The 17,715-nt window shown below is 38.5% G+C and overlaps 1 protein-coding gene across 2 annotated transcripts in view; it reads right to left on the reverse strand.

The window, feature by feature from the left end:
• The window catches only part of LOC140770299 (diphthine--ammonia ligase), a 35,421-nt gene extending 24,130 nt beyond the window's left edge, over positions 1 to 11,291 (reverse strand). The window contains exons 1-5 of one of the 2 annotated variants that reach the window (XM_073111422.1): positions 10,803 to 11,291; positions 10,645 to 10,716; positions 10,258 to 10,337; positions 5,600 to 5,825; positions 5,445 to 5,477 (exon numbers count right to left, since the gene is read on the reverse strand). In XM_073111422.1, coding sequence (XP_072967523.1) covers positions 5,445 to 5,477; positions 5,600 to 5,825; positions 10,258 to 10,337; positions 10,645 to 10,716; positions 10,803 to 10,880 — 489 coding nt within the window. In that variant the 5' untranslated portion in view covers positions 10,881 to 11,291. Of the gene's footprint in view, positions 1 to 5,444; positions 5,478 to 5,599; positions 5,826 to 5,999; positions 6,056 to 10,257; positions 10,338 to 10,644; positions 10,717 to 10,802 lie in introns of those variants that run through there. The other variant, XM_073111432.1, reaches the window with a different exon arrangement.
• Between the last annotated feature and the right edge of the window lie 6,424 nt (positions 11,292 to 17,715).

Consider the following 17,715-nt stretch of genomic DNA (forward strand, 5'->3'; position numbering starts at 1 on the left):
TCACGTACCACATATCTGAGAGGTTAGAAAAGAGATAAAGGAGTCATGAGCAAAAGGCTCAGTGAATAGACCTTACCCCAAATCAATGATGTCAAACAGAGAGTAAATCATATATTGGATAATATGAATCAGAAAGAGCATCATGTCATGAATGAGTATATGAATGTATCATCAATAATACATAAATGAAAAGTAGATAACATGTCATACTGATAAAAGTATATAATCCTCAACAATAAATAAACAAATCTCCATGTCATATGATCATCATAACTCTCTATCAAATATGACACATGATGCATGCCGACCATGATCGTGCTATGATATTAAATGCCACCATATATGATGTATATTGACCACTCGATAATCAGGTAATCCGATGATAATGAAATCATATACATTTCTTAACATCTCAATCATCAAGGTCATCTATATATGTCATCATCATACTAGACCACTGTGCATAGTCAAAACCGGTACCCGGTCTCAATATCATGCCCGAAGGCTCAGAGCATGCTCCGCCACCCGCAAGAGTATCTTAAATATAACCATACCCTACCATCCGCTAAGGGTATCAACATCCATCCAGACCGGGCACCCTTCTAGCTGATAGAAACCTCGTAAGGATAACTCGCCACATATGCCCTGGCGAACGGCATGTGTCCGAATATCTGCTGCGCACATAAACTAACGACCTCAGACGTAAGGCCAATAGGATCGCGACTATGTCGAGCGATCAATTATCCACCAAGCGCGTCCTAACCCTCGCGCCCACTCGGATATCCTCACGCTTTCTATCAACTATCCTATCAATCACATTTCATGCTTTCCTTCTAAATGACAGATCATACGCATATATCTAATACGATAGCAAGTCAATGCATAACAAGAATTTATGTGGAATAGGAATCAAGAGAAAAATGATGTAATGCAAACTCCAACCATGTATCTAACACATGCATACTCCTGCTAGTCTATCACATGCACACTCATGCTAGAGATCATCTCGGTATAAAATCAGAATAATAAAATCATCTCCAATCATCTCTATATATCACCAATGTATTCATATCCCAAATCAGCCTAATCAAATACATGATAAAATATGCTCGACTGAAATCATCTCTATATAAAGTCATATAATCATGCTGGAGGCCAAAACATGCATGTACATAATATATAATATAACCTAATTTGAGAAAGGGATCTAGGGGATAAGACTACTCACTCTTGATCAGAAGACACGAACCACGCAACTCTAACGTCCGTCAGTCAGACATCAGCTCAATGTCAGGGTCTACGGGGTCTCACATAAGGGGTTCGAGGTCTGAAAATATTTAAGTAGCATAAAATTAGTCGTTCATCTAATTAGAATTAATTCAATTAAAATATAAAGGTTTATTATGTTTAGAATCACTTTTCTTTATTTTTGATTACATAACTAGGGCTATAATATAGATACGATTCAAGTACTATAATTATATTATTATTATAAAATGTTAGTTATAACATAAGGAGAAGAGGCATGTTTCCTTTTATATGAGAGTATTTCTAATTATATAAAATAAAATAAAAGGCTAAATAAGTATAGACAAGGTCTAATTATAATTAATTTTATAATTTATACACTATCTTGATTAATTAGGGTCAATGCAGTCTTTATTCGATAAAATAATAAATAAATAACTAAATAAACTTAATATTTTATTTGTTGCAGAATAATCATAAAATTAATAGAAATATTTAAAATATATATGATGAGTGTATTAGAATATAAATCTAATAATTATAATTTACAAATCTATCTATTAATCTAATAGATATGTAAATAAATAAATAAATATGAGTATTACCTATATTTATACCTAATTAATCATTAATTATAAAAATTATCATTAATAAAATTATATTGAAGGATATATAATATTATTACAATAGTTAATGTCTAAATAATCTACTTGCACTAATTAAGAAGAAAAATACCTAAATAAATAACATAAATAAAATAAATAATTAATAAATAAATTAAATCTGCCATCTGTGCAGAAAGAAAGAGAAGGAGATGAGGAAGAAGGAGAAAAAGAAAGAAAGAAAGAAAGGAAGAAGAGAAGAGGAAGAGAAGAAAGAGAGGAGGTGAGGAGGAGGTTGTGGACCCGGGCCGGCGCCTCTCGCCGGCGGCTCGGCTCCGACGAACCCAACCTCGGGCAAGAAGAGAGAGAGAGAGAGAGAGAGAGAGAGAGAGAGGGAGAGAGAAGGAGAAGAAAGAGAGGGGAGTGAGAGGTCTCACCGGCGACGACGGCTCCAGGGAAGGTGTCGGTATAGAGAGAGAGAGTAAAGTGAAAGGGTGGCCGAGAGAGATAGAGAGAGAGAGAGAGAGAGAGAGAGAGGGAGAGAAAGGAGCTCAACGAAACTCGTGGAGGTGGCGGCAGCGGCGACGACGATAGGCCGGCCTCGGCGAGAGAGAGAGTAGAGTGAAAGGGTGGCCGAGAGAGAGATTTAAAGAGAGGGAGGGAAGGAGGCGGTTGAGGGGGGTCTTGGCGGTGGCTGCGACGACGCAAGGGGGTGCGTGGCACGCTCCCCTCCAGCCACAGCATGGCACGAGGCCGGCTACACTGTGGCCGGCCACGTCGTGCTATGTAACTAGTTTTTTTTTTTTTTTTTTGGAGGATTGGGTTGTTACACAACTAGAGCTAGATCAAGTTGTATCGAAAAAAATAAGTTTGCTTAGAAAAAAATAAGGCTTTTTGCCAAGGAGCGTTCGAACACTAGGAACGATGTTCGAACGCACCATTCGAATATCTGCACGTGTTCGCAAAGACAATGAACGGGATTTGTGCGTTTGAACGGCCTCGGGCCCTCTCAAACATGCCGCGGTGAGAATGCTTGGATTTTAGGGATTTATTTTTATTGTTTGGGTTACAGGTAGCCTCTAAGTACTGTGAAGTACACCCTAGTTGGGTCAGGTTATGAATGAATCTTCTTTCTCTCTATCTCTCTTCATCTCTCTTCCTCTTCATGCCCTAACTTCACATCGACCCCTAGCCAACATTGGTTAAATCCTACTCCTCGTCTGTCACTACCCTACTTCTAGGAGCAACCCCTTATTTCCCCTCATCTAATATCTTCTTTAATCACAAGTATCCACATCTCTATATTCATCCCACTTGTATCCCTTCCATCACAATCAAAGAACTTCCTTCAATCTAAAAACCCGATCTAAATCTCTCCTTAGTCCGGTTTGTAACACAGTTGCCCCCTTTTGCTGCCAACCGAAGCTCCCAAAGCTTCTCTTCCATCAATTGAGCTGTGACAAAAGTCTCAAGCAAATGTGGTTGGTCGAGCAGCCTTCACTTCAACTTGAATATCCCACCTAAGGCCATTAATGAACGTGCTTTTGAGTTGGGAATCTGACCAGCCCCGCACTCGATTACTAACATGCTCAAACTCCACTTGATATGCTCTCACCGTAGTCCTTTGGATTAGCTTGGTGAAAGCAGCTTATAAATCTTCATAATTGGAGGGTCCAAACTGGACGCAAATAGCATCAGCGAACTCCTCCCACGTTCGGTAGGGCTAAGCTCGGTTCATGGCATGGTATCATCGGATGGCGATGTCTTCGAGATGAAAAGATACTAACAACACCTTTTGTACATTAGGTGTTCGCTAGTACTCGATAAATCCAATCTAGCGAATCTCCTCCATTGAAGGGTGGAAAGTTGAGGCGAAATACACGAATGTTGCATTCTTCTTCATGTCAGTTGGGCCTTCTTTCCTTTGGGTTTAATTCAGCAACTTTAGGATGATATCAAGAGGTCGCTGGTTCTTCATAATCGTCCACTCGTCATCGTCATCTTGGTGAGGTGGATCCGGTGCTTGATCGTGGTGAAAAGCCGGCGGTAGGCGGTGGTACGTTGCGCCTTTCGGATGGCGTAAGCAGCAACGGTCCCCTAGCATGACCACCCATGAGGTCTTCATGATCTTCCTCCGACCTGGCACGGAATGGTGGAGGCAATGTCCCTTGGTGAGAAGGTGATTCAGTCCGAGCTCGAGTAGGGAACTCAGTTGCTGTCGTACCCCTTGGTGCGCCCAAGAGGACTTGAGTCATTGCTTCCATCGATGCTTGCATGGCTCATTGCATCTTCATCATGTCCGCGAACATCTCGATCAAATCTGAGTTGATTATAGAAGTCGTTGGAGAAGTCTCGACCGATGAGTTTAGGTTTGCCTCTAATCTGATAATATCCGTGGCCTCTCCCTCAACGAAGGTGCCTTCATTGTGTCTCAAAACCATAGATCTGGTTGTTGGCATGGTGTTCGAGGAATCTAGCTCTAATACCACTTGATATGGATTGTGCGTCTGTTCCCGATCAAGCTCAGATGTAGGGAAGCAATCCGTGCAATCGAAGGAGAATATTTGCAAAATATTCTCTTATAGTTAAAAAATTACGAAACCAGTGGAGATTGTTTTATATCTTCCTGATCTATGTTTTTATATTCATGCCCTTCATAGATTCTTACTGCACTTGGGGCAAAAATAAGCAATATTGCGGTGAAGGTGGAGATGATGGGTGATGGTGATGATGGTGATAAAGGTGATGGTAAGAGTGATGGATTTGGTGGCACGTGGTGTTGAAGGATAAGGATGAGGGGGGAGAAGTTGATCGAAATCCTGAGAAGAGAAGACCCAACAGTCAAAGGGGATTAGAGGTAACCGGCGTCGAGATGATACATGACTAAGACTTGAACGAGGAGGAAGAAGAGTTAGGATAGAGGAGAACGGAAAGAAAATTCAATATTCATTCATAATCCTCCTTTAGGTTGCCATCCACATCTTGAAGCTAACTTAACAAGCCTAACTAACAAGTAGTAACCCTAGAAATATTGCATTCTTACCGATCGCGTTCGAACAGGGCCGAGCGCGTTCGGACGTGCAATTCACGTTCTCTGTCAGTGCAAACATATGCAGGCGTTCGCACGCGTGCGTTCGAACGAGATCGAGTACTTTCGAACGCACAATTCGTGTTCTATGTCGATGCGAACGTATACAATCCTTCACAAGGGGCATTCGAACTCAACCTCCCCGCATTCGAACGTGACATTCAGAATTCTTATTTTCTGAAGAAAACAACTAAAACAAAATAAAAAATAGTGCCCAAAGATTGTATTCATGCACGAGATGACTCAGTATTACATAAAATTTAAAGAGAATGCTACTGATAAAGTATTCTTATTTTCTTCCAAATAGGTAAATCGATGATTATCATAATGAATGATAACATATTAAAGAGAAATTACTAGAAAATCATGCAACTTAATAAAAGAACTTTATAAAAAGAAATCACCAAAAGGTCGCCTAGTATGAAAAACTAAAAACTGTTGAAGAGAACTAGGCAAAGGTTTCACATTATAAAGTATGAGAAATGTCAGATGATTAGATCTTATACCTTAACAATAATTGCCACAATGCCCCTTCTTATCTGAAAAGCCACCAATACGAAAAATAATAAGAACTAATGATATATGAAATTAAATAAGCATATGCAACAAAAAGTTAAATTAGCTAAACATGAAATTGGTAAAGATAAAATTCACATATTACCATTTCACTAAGGAGGAAAGTTTGATCTCGTTTCCATAAATAAGCCAGAGAAACAAGGCCTAACCTCGAACAGACACTTTCAACTCGCAGCCTCTGGTAGTCGGATGCAATTGCACCTGAACAAACTGCAGTGATAGAGGGAATTTGTTGTTTAACTTCATTCAGTAGGATAAACATATCCTCTACCTCATCTCCTGGAGTCGTGGCATAATTAAGACGCTGATCTCTACATAGCAGAAGCATGATAGATGAACTCAATGCAAAGTCATCATATGAAGAACAGTATAAAAGTAGAATACCATAACTGACAGTTTTTGCATCTCAAAGACACAAGCATATTCTGTGTTAACTTGTCATAGAAAGTAGCAGAATATCATCCAGATTAAAGATTTGTACTTGCCATAATTTTCTGTAACAAGAAACTGTAACTGAACATCCAGTACCAGAAACAGTGTTCTGCAACACAACGCCAATGCATATAAATTTACCAAATTAGAGTGCCTTTAACATTTATACATCTTAGCAAACAAAAGTATCTCAATTAAATTGCTAGAGGTGCCAAATAACGAAATGAGTGTCATGCGTATCTCATTCAGGTAAGTTCATTGCATAAAACCAAAAGGCTATCTGAGAAAAATAGCACTAAATTGAAAAATGAAAAAAAAAACAGAAAGGTTGAAGCAACAACTAATAAATGTGGCTTTAAGCCTTCTTAGCAAACTAGGATATTATACTTCTCACAAAACAGAGTAAACAGAGGGCAAGGCACCTCTAATGTTCTAAACCACCATCAACTATCTCAGTTGATTAAATGCCACACCATCACTATTAATTGCATAGGTGAAATCTAAGTCTTTATTATACCTCAGAATTCTCGTCACTCAAATATCCCACAATTAACTCAAATGAGAAGATGAAGGAGATAGAACAAAAGTTGAAGGAAACTAGAGTCCTAACAGAATGGAACGAGTATAAGATAAGTTGATGCAGGTAGTCTTTTCTTTTCTACTTTTAACAAGTAATCCTGATGACAAGGAAAGAAATGACTACCAACTCCAACCTGGTGATATGTCCCTAATTAAGGGGGCTAATGTTGAGGGGATTAGGTCTGTGGTGTTGGAGATGGCTTCATTGCAGAAATCACAATCTACACTGTGCAGTTCTGAAAAGATATTCACGAAATATTCATACGCTGCTGGAAAATCATGAAAATAGATCGATTAGATCTGCAATGTCCCGATCTATGCTTTTGGTATTCAGATCCTGCTTAGATTCGGACTCTATCTGGGGTCTAATAAGGATCTAATCCAGGATTGTTAAGGAAGTATAGACTGGAGGCCGAGGTGGTTTTGTTTGGGGTTATGGTTGGTGTTGTTGTGTTGGCAGTAGGGGACGAAGTGGTGAATAATCAGATATGAGAGTAGAGGGATAGATGCAGGAGGAGTCAGCCCTAAAAGCCTAGGGTGGTATATCAGCTGAAGAAGGGAGAAGGGCATCAACCTTATTGGTGGGCAACGACTAGGTTGAACGACTTGAGGGAGGTAAGGAAAACACGAGGAAGATAGAGAGGAGAGGAGAGATTAAGGCTAGATATGAACTTCAATAATTCGGTGAACATAAACGAGCTGCTCTCTACATATATATAAAGGCTATCTCGACTCGGAATCAAACTTAAACTCCTATTGCAAGAAGTAACTCAATTAACCCAAATAAATGACAACCAATTAGATTAGCAAGTGACTTAGTTAACTAAGACTCTACCAAACTAGAAGGTGACTCAAAATAACAAGTGATTTAATCAACTAGGTCACCTTCTTAAAAAAAATCAAGTAGATAAATTAGCTCGACCCCATTGACCCCAAGTGACTGGACCACATAACTTAGATGTGCCTTATTCAACTCTATGTTCAACATCCTCCATGTTCAATATGGAATCAAAGTACATTGGCTGCATAACCTAAAATAATGTTGGAATGAATTATAAAAAATGTTATGGAAAAATTAGCAACCCAAGATAATCCCAAAAGCACATGTATCTACACCGGAAGAAATTGCTCTTCCATACCATGGAATTGCACCAATAACCATGGTTTCAAGTTTTAGCCGAAACCAATCCATTTCATCCATGATCAATTCAAAACCCACCATGAAAGTAGTAAACTCACCGGCCTCGACAGTTTAGATCAATTACGGACTTACGATAGTTTTGAGCAATGTTTGAAAAATCGGGATCGGGATCGGCCTTACGAAAAAACGATACATATCGGCTTTATCGGTCGCCTAAATTGAATCAGACTTTTTAATTACATAGAATTCTAAATATTATTTAAAAATGCAAGAAAACTTCTAAAAATTTAGAAAAAAATTTATCAAAAATAAGAAAATAAAGAAAGAAAAACTATGGTGCAATAAAAATTGAAAAGAAGAAGAGATTAGAAAGAAAGTGAGTAAAAAAAAATCAAATAAAAGAAAGAAAAACCATGATGCAGTGAAGAAGAAGAAGAAAAAGAAGAAAAAAAGAGAAGAAAAAGGGAGAGTGGAAGAAATAAAAAAATTGAGAGAGAAATAAAGAAATAAATTAAAAAATTATATACCGGAGTTTGTCGGAGTTCATTGGAGTTCACCAGAGCTAGATCTCTCCGTAAGAGAAACAATGATTATATGTAAGGAGAGAAAAAGAGAAAAAAAGAGTAAGAGAATGAGAAGAAAGAGTGAAAAAGAGAGAGAGAGAGTTTGGATCGGGATAGGCCGATCCGGCGAACCATGGTTTCACGTCTTTCGACGGTTTTATTCGCCAATTTTAGGTAGTTTTGCTGGTTTCATCAAACTTGCTCAAACAATTAATTCATAATTTTAATTCTGATTTTCAATTCCTCGGTTGTAAGGGGGTTTCCAATTGAAGCCATTCTAATTTAATCGAAAACACCATTATTTGTCTATTGAATCTCTATATATTGTTGAGATTGGATATAGATGGAGAATATTATGACTAGAATTAACCTAAACAAAGATTAAAATGAGGGACAAATGAAATTTGGCAACCCAAAGTGTCATCGACAATTTCCCCCTTGTGGTATTGTAGCTATAGAGAGATCTTTACTAGCAATAGTTGATTGAACTAGCAACTACCTACATAGTATTTGCACGCAATGTTTTGAAACTCAAAATCAAGATCGAGATCAGCCACTCTAAGAAACTATACGTATCAGCCATATCAACCGTATTGGTCACTCGTATCGGATCAGATTACTTTTTATTACATAAAATTCTGAATATTATTTAAAATGCAAAAAATTTTATAAAAATTTAGAAAAAGTGAGAAAGAAATAAGAAAAATATTACTCAAAACCCTAAAAATTAAAAATAAAAGTACTCATTCTAAATCATGATAAAGTTCTTCTATGGTTGTAAATTACTATTGCAAAAGTGAAATGGAGAGAGAGAGAGAGAGAGAGAGAGAGAGAGATCTAGAATAAACCTGCAAGAACAATGGCATCTTCATAGGGAGAAGATAATGCATGGAAACGCACAAGGAATGTGGGTAGTAATAGTTTAGTAGAGAATGATTAAAAGAGATGTGAGAGAATGGAAGAAAGAGATATGTTGGAAGGAGAAGAAGAAAAGTCTACAGCTCCAAAATGTCTTTTTTTTTTTAACTCCAAAGGCTTTACAGCAGCTTATAAAGGGAGGGAACGTAAAGTGTTTGCATAGATTCTTTTTGGGAAATCCAAAGGTTGTTCACTTTTTGTTGGGGAGGGGGGGGGGGAGTGTGGGAGTGGGGGTGCGGGGGGAATCCAAAGAATGTTAGGCAGCCCACTAATTCAACTCATCAAATATAGGTCAACCTAAATAGGCCAGATTGATTACCCAACATACTTGGCAAAATGGTAGAAACACCTAATCATTTAGAAATTTTCTACCCTATTTTGTTAATCCAAGTTATTTAAAAATAAAAAATAAATAAATCATATGTATATACTAGTACCTATAAAGAAAGGTTAAAAAGTACAAAAGTTGATTTGTTAATCCATTCTTTTTTTCTTTTTGATTTTCATCTAGAAGATTATTTAATTTAGTTTAGTTCGAAGAATCTTATTCTCACTCTAGCTACTCTAATACCACATGATGAATTGACCTTTGGGGTACCACATCTTTAATGTACTCTTTCAGTCCTTACAACCTTTAGGCTTTATTTGGTTTGAGACTAAGTCCCCAATTCGATTAGTTAGTCTTATTTCTTAGTCTTGATTTTTTGGAGAGTAAATTTGGTTAAATATGAAAAAGATGAAAAGATAAAAAGATATTTGATTACTAAACTAGGTTAGGAGTCCCTGAACCAGACCGAGAGGGTCTCTAAACTCCAAACAAACAAGGCCTTACAAAACAAGCATCCTCAAAGCACACTTATTCACAAAACATACAAATTGATAATGAATTGACTGAAAGAAGAATGACCTTTGTTAAAATTTGGAAAGGAGGGGAAAATTTTAAAAAATAAAAAGAATTGAAACAATCTCAAGGAAAAAAAATCATTATTAGAAACTGCAAGCATTCTAGTATATGCTGTGACTGCATTTGGTAAGTACAACTTAAATATAGGTTCCTAAGTATCTGATAGGATGGATAGTACAAGAGTCTCATTTGTTAAATTTGCATACCTTGAGCATCCTTGAATCCGCCTTCGAAATAGTGGCAATCCCATACATTCTGCATAGCTAGCTATAATTTGGTGACCCACCTAATTTAAACATAAAATTGTATTCAATGACAGTTTCGAAGAAAGAGATCTAATTTCAAAACATCTAATCTACAAACTTGTTCATTCACAACAATAAGACGATCCTTCAAAATTTTATCTGTACATTGTATACTACTTATCCATCAAGGAGTAACAATATCATGCATCCTACTATTCCAATTAGACCAAGCACTTCATAAAGCTATAATAAGAAGCTTATCTGCTGATGTTACTTCCAATTTCCAAAGAAGCAAATTTTCAAATCCCAATATAGCAAAATAAAGGATCAGAAGAAGAAAATGCTCACAGTTTGATACATGTAGCTATCCAGCTCGTCCACGGAATCATCAGCTGGCATCAAATTGGCCAACGCAACAATCTGCGACCAATTAATCCGAAGTAAAAAGGAAAAATACTAGACAAGGAAAGAGATCAAAGAGCAATTACAAGAAATCAATGATTGACCTCATGACCGTAATCGATGCATCGCATCATTGCAAAGCAGCTGTCCTTGCCGCCGCTCACCAACGCCACCACCTTCATTGCAAAGCAGCTGTCCTCTTCTTCCTCTCGTGCGCGAGCTAGGGTTTCCCTATAAATCTAGCTACTCTTTTTCTATATCTCGTCGACTCCGGACACCCGTATGAATATCTAACGCGAGTCTCAATCTAATACCATTTCTTTTTAGGCGTCGGAGGCGATGAAGAGGGACGGAAACCACGAACGAGACGTGATCGCGGAGGAGCGAGTATGAAGAGGAGTCGAGGAGGCGAAGGCAGCGGCGACGATGAGACCGATTGGGAGGTGAGCAAAGAGGCCGCAGACGAAGAGGAGAGGTCGTGATGAGCGACGGAAGGGAGGTGGAGGGGGAAAGGAACGGGAAGGAAGATGGTGGTGTCTAAGGAGGATTAAAGGGGAGAGACGACGGAGAGGGTTAGCGAAGGGTTTTAAGTGTTGTTTGGTTCGTGAGTAAATGTCTTCATTTTATAATCCAATACTTTATATATAATTTGGTCAGACTACGCATAAAATAAATCGCGTCATAAGTTACTAAAAAACCTTATAACAAATAAAATGTACGATAAAATTATACATATTTTCTACCTAAATTTCTATTAATAAAAAATAATTGCGGGATAAGTTAATAAAAAATAATTGCGGGATAAGTTAATAAAAAACTTTATCACAAATAGAATGTAATATTTTCGACCTAAATTTCTATTAATAAAAAATAATCAAAATATTGTCTTTGTACCAACCCCCTCTCTCTTTCTTCTATATTTTTTCCACCTTTATCTCAATAGTCGATTTCTCTCCTCAATAGTCGATTTCTCTCCATCCGCGATCCAGCAGGTTAGATCTACTCGATTCAATTATTTTTTATTCTTTTCTTTCTCCATTTGTTTCAAATCTTTATACTTTTTATTGGGTAGAAAATTTGGATCAGTTTATTCTTGATTTGTTTTAAATATTCATTATGCTCCTAATGTTTATTATATAATTTTTGATTTATGAAAAAGTAGGAAACATATTTAGAAATATATCAACTCCACAGTATAAATTTGTTCAATGTTTGCTTATTTCATTTTGCTCATTCGCTCACCGCTCATTCCCTATTATGTTTGGTCCTTCGTATAAGCTAGACTTGAGTCTAATAGGATTAGGTTTGAGTTAACCCAAATGGCAAATTTGTAAATTTACTTATCTTTCAAATCTCTTATGATATAGTGGATGAGAGGATTTAGAGCATATAAAAAAATTGAGATGATACATATATAGAAGGGGGAAATAGAGAAAGAAGAGTTTATCAAATGGATAGAAGAAGAAGAATGTGTCATTAGAGGTGATCTTGTTACCTTACAAGGGAATGTCAACGCCGGTGTTCATATACTTCTCTAGATCATCTTTTACTCCCTCTAAAGTTTCATACATCTTTTATTTTCACCATTGGTTGGTGAGATCTTTTCGCTCATTCTTTTTCTTTTGGTGTTTCATCAAATGATGATATTATAGCTCAAAAAATAGTTTTCTCTATTTAAGAAGCATGTATGCTTGCCTCTAGTATTATCTAGAGAATATCTGTATCTTCCTACACACAATGAAGAAGTTTGCTAAGGCAAGGCCTCATGGTTTTTTCCAATTTGAGTTTTTCACGTAATATTTTTAATATGATTATTTGCTTGGGTTGATATTGTTCCATTGTGATGATTCCTTTAATTTTAGCTGTCTTTCATTTAATTGTGCATAAGCAAGTAAGAGTCATTTCCTTAACATTCCCTACACTTTTCCATGATTAAGATTAAAAGATCCAAATAACAATATATTATTGATTAATTCGGGCTTAAGAGGAATCCAATTATTACCTTTTTTGTCCTACTTCAACCGGCAGATCAAACCCGTATTTTCACAAGTACGTCATGGCATCTTAATTTAATAATAATTGTATACATATTGCTTTGGCACATTTAAATCGGTAGTTGATACGATTCGATCCATATTGGTTCCATGCGTGATATTGGGTTCATGAGAATGAGCCTATTTATCTAGTGGAGTAAGTATAATCAATAAAATCTATTTTTGCCAAAGTGCGTTCAAATGCAAGAACCGTGTTCGAACGGGGCCGTTCGAACGCCTACATCACGTTGCATCGACAGAGGACGGAATTGGCGCATTCGAATGGAAATGGGCGCATTTGAATGCGACCGCTTAAATGGCTACGGTATCTTGGACCGGTTACCTTCAATTTTACCACTATGGCGATGGAGTTTAGATACGAAGGCAAACTGATCTGGTTAACGGCAGCATCAAACATGGAAATCTTTGGAGCGCTGTAGTCCCTAGAAGGGTTGCCGAAACCCAAGTGCCATGGGTTCCTCATGCAACTCATCGAGGGGGCCCAAAACATGGATGTTCAACACCCTTACCCACTAATTTAAAGACTATCACCACCTAGAGCGCAAGACCATCGCATCGAGATCTTGCCAAGAGCGGGTCCAGCCAATGTGAGGCCATACCGATACCCATTCATCCAAAAGGAGGCTATATCAAATATGGTCCAGGAGATGTTGTCCAATGAGGTGATAAGGCCAAGTAGAAGTTCATATTCTTCACTGATCTTATTTGTGCGGAAAAAGGATGGATCATGACGATTTTGTGTGGATTATCTAGCTCTCGATTCCATCACCGTCAAAGATCAGTACCCCATTCTAGTGATTGAAGAGTTGTTCGATGAACTAGCTGGTACATGTTATTTTTCAAAGTTGAATTTGAGAGCTAGATACCATCAAATCAGAGTCGAACCATCCGACGTGCACAAGATGGCGTTTAGAACTTATGATGGACGCTATGAGTTTTTGGTCATGCCTTTCGGTCTTACTAATGCCCCAACCACTTTCTAGAGCTTGATGAATGATATCTTTAGGTCTCACCTAAGGAAATATGTACTGATATTCTTTGATGATATATTGGTATACAGCCGCATATGAGAGGAACATTTGGGGCATCTTCAAACGGTTTTTGGACTACTTCGGCAACACGAGCTAAAGGCAAAGGGCTCCAAGTGTTCATAGGGGCAGCAAAGGGTCGACTACCTGGGTCACATCATATCAAAAGATGGAATGGAAGTAGACCCTAAGAAGATCCAAAGCATGATGGATTGGCCGTTGCCAAAGACTACCAAGGAGCTGTGTGGTTTCCTTGGTTTAACCGGCTACTGTCATCAATTTGTAGCGAACTATGGCAAGGTGGCAACTCCCCTTACGACCTTGCTATGAAAGGGGGCATTCTCATGGACGAACAAAGCCAGGGAAGCATTTGAAGCCTTGAAGAAGGCAATGGTCTCAGCCCCGGTCCTTGCCTTAGCAAATTTTACCAAATTGTTCACCATTGAGTGCGATGCATCTAGAGTCGGTGTGGGGGTGGTTTTAATGCAAAAGGGAAGGCCTATAGCCTATGTGAGCAAGGCTCTTTCCGAGCATTCACAGCTGCTATCTACCTATGAAGGAGAGATGCTCGTCATCATCCATACTATCACCAAATGGATGCCTTATCTCATTGGGAGGCGTTTCACAATCTACACGGATCAAAGGAGTTTACCATATTTTCTTGGGCAGCACATTCACATACTGATGGTCTCTGATACCAAATGATAAGCTTTGATACCAAATCGATAAGTTCTTGTACCAAAAGATCGGCTACGGAACAATTTCTTAAGATCTGCATTTATTGTAGGAATCAGTCCGTGCAATTATAGAAATATATTTTTTAGATATTCTCTAGTAGTTAGAAAATTATGAAACTAATTGAGTTGGATCCGTAACTTCCTGATCTACAATTTTTGTATTTACGTCCTTTGTAGATTCGAACTATAGCAGCGACGAAAATACGGAATAACGTGAGTGATGGTGGTGGTGATGGGTGAAGTGGATGCTAGGTTATGGATAGGTATGGAGATGAATGTGGATTGTGGATGTGATTAAAGGAAGTAGACGAAAAAATGAAGTGGTCGAGATCCCAAAGAAGACAGGTGGCTTGATAGTCGAGGGAGATTAGAAGTTAGGAGAAACCTTGCCAACGGTAAAGGTGGAAGGATGGTGAAGAGGGAGGAGGGAGAAGTCTAGAGAAAAGATAGGAGGCAAGAATCAATAAACCAATTCCATTCTTCATCATACTCCAATTAGGGTTTCCTCCATATATATATAGAGGCTCACCCTAGGGACTCATCAACTAAATTAAACAACTCTAACAAATCCTAATAAATCAACAACTAAGTTAAAACCCTAACAAACCAACTAAACTAGTCTTCATTATCTTCTCTAATTAACTCTCAGATTAAACTTTCGCTTTATTGTAGATAGATTCCGAATCTGGAAAAGTCATAAATAAAGTTGTAGATCTGGAGGTTGGTAACCTTATCCAACTAGTTTGATATTATTTGGATATATGTAGAATATTCTACGAATATTTTCTTGAAACTGCGTAGAGTTAAATTTAGCTAATTAAATAAAATCCTAACCTACTAAGACTCTGACTAAACCAAATAACCAAATAAGATAATTAGACTCAATCCATTGAGCCTAATCTCCCTTTGATGTGATCCGATTTGATCTGGTCGTATCACACACTAGCCCAATAGAGGTGGGTGTCTAAGCTACTCGGATATGACTACGAGATCGTGTACAAGAGAGGGATTGAAAACAACGCCGCCGACACCTTATCCAAATGCCCGAACCCAGCCGAGTTGGCAGTTATTTCAGCACCAAATTTTTCCTTTTTCAGCAGCCACGGGAGGCCTACAAGAATGATCCGGAAGCCAAGAAGATGGTGGACAACCTTGTTGCAGATCCTAACTGTAAATAAGGGGTGTTGACGAGGGACGGACTCTTGATAGACAAGGGAAAGATCATTGTTCCAGTTGACCGTCAATTGTGCTTGGAGTTGATGCGCCACTTCCATGACTCTCCTATGGCCGGACATGAAGGGGTTACGCATTTACAAAAGGTTGAGTCAGAATTGCATATGGGCTGGGATGAAAAAGGATGTGCAGGCCTATGTCAAGGCTTATGAAGTGTGCCAAAAGGCAAAGACGAAGTCGGCAAAACCTGCTGGATTGCTTCAACCGCTTCCCATTCCGACTAAGGTTTGGGAGGATGTCGCCATGGATTTCATTGATGGTCTACCTAAGGCCAAGGGACATTCTGTTATATTGGTGGTGGTAGATCGCCTCAGTAAGTATGCACATTTTTTAGCTTTAGTGCATCCTTACACGGCGAAAAGGCTAGCTGAGGTCTATGTGCGCGAAGTGGCCAAGATGCATGGTATGTCAAAATCAATTCTTTCATATCGTGATCCTATATTTGTAAGTCAATTTTGGCAGGAATTCTTTGCACTCCAAGGAACTACTTTCCGGATGAGTTCAGCCTATCGTCCTCAAATGGACGGGAAATCCAAAGTGCTGAACTATTGCTTAGAGCAGTATTTGAGGTGTTTTGTGGGAGAGCGACCACGACAGTGGATATCTTATTTGCTATGGGCGGAATGGTCGTACAATACAGCTTTTCATTTGGCTATTGGCATGACTCTGTTTGAGGCTGTTTATAGACATCCCCCTCCTACCTTGTAGACATACTTGCCATCAGCCCGAACGGAGCAAACCAAGGTAGATGCTATTTTGGGAGACCATGATGAGGTGCTGAGGAGACTCAAAATATACTTAGTGGCTACCCAAAATAGGATGAAGCAAGTTTACGACCAGAGGCACCAAAAGAGGTCCTTCTCAATTGGGGATTGGGTCTTCATCAAGCTCTAAGCATATTGGCGAAGCTTGGTTAGACCAATTTCCAATCAGAAGTTAGCTCTCAAATTTTATGGACCATACTAGGTGATTGAGAGGATTAGACCGATAGCCTATCGTCTTGACTTACTGGAGGAGGCGAGGATACACCCAGTATTTCATGTTTCGAATCTTAAGGCTTGAGTTCCTCCTACCGAGCCTATCGGAGGTGTTCCACCCAAACCAAACGATGACGGAAGCCAAAGAGTCTAAATCCGAACTAAGTACTCCTACTCTAATTCGGATCCTCGCTCGCCGACGCACTTGAGTTCAAGACGAGTGGATGACTGAGATTTTGGTGGAGTGGCAAGGACGCCCAGTGGAGGAGGCGACATGGATGCCTGAAGCTAACTTCATGGACCGTTACCCTGAGCTGACACTTTGAGGGCAAGGTGCACGGAAGCGTGGAGTGATATGATTCGATTCATATTGGCTCCACGCTTGACATTGGGTTCATCAGAATGAGCCTAATTATCTATTGGAGTAAGTAGAATCAATAAAATTTATTTTTGTCAGGGTGCGTTCGAATGCAAGGACTGCGTTTGAACGGGGCCGTTCGAACGCCTGCATCTAAACCTAATAAATCTTTATATTTTATTTGAACTAATTCTAATTGGATAAATGACTAACTAATGTTACTTAAATAATTTCAAACCTCGAACCCCTTATTTGAGACCCTATGGACCCTACTAGTGATGAGTTGACTCTCGGTTGACGGATGTGAGAGATATGTGGTTCCGTCTTCTGATTAATCAGATGTGAGTAGTCTTATCTCCTACACGATTTTATTAAATTAGTATATATATTATATAATTATGTATATGCATCTTTTAGCCTTCAGCATAATTATATGATTTTATCTAGAAATGATTTCAGTCGAGCATATTTTATCATGCATTCGATTAGGCTGATTTGGATGACGTATACTGGTGATATATAGAGATGATTAGAGATGACTATACTGTTATGACTTTATATGAATAAGATCTTTAGCATGAATATGCATGTGATAGACTAACGTGAATATGTATGTGACAGACGTATGAT

This window comes from Typha angustifolia, chromosome 2, assembly GCF_048772165.1.
Source record: "Typha angustifolia cultivar Huaian chromosome 2, ASM4877216v1, whole genome shotgun sequence".
Taxonomy (NCBI): domain Eukaryota; kingdom Viridiplantae; phylum Streptophyta; class Magnoliopsida; order Poales; family Typhaceae; genus Typha; species Typha angustifolia.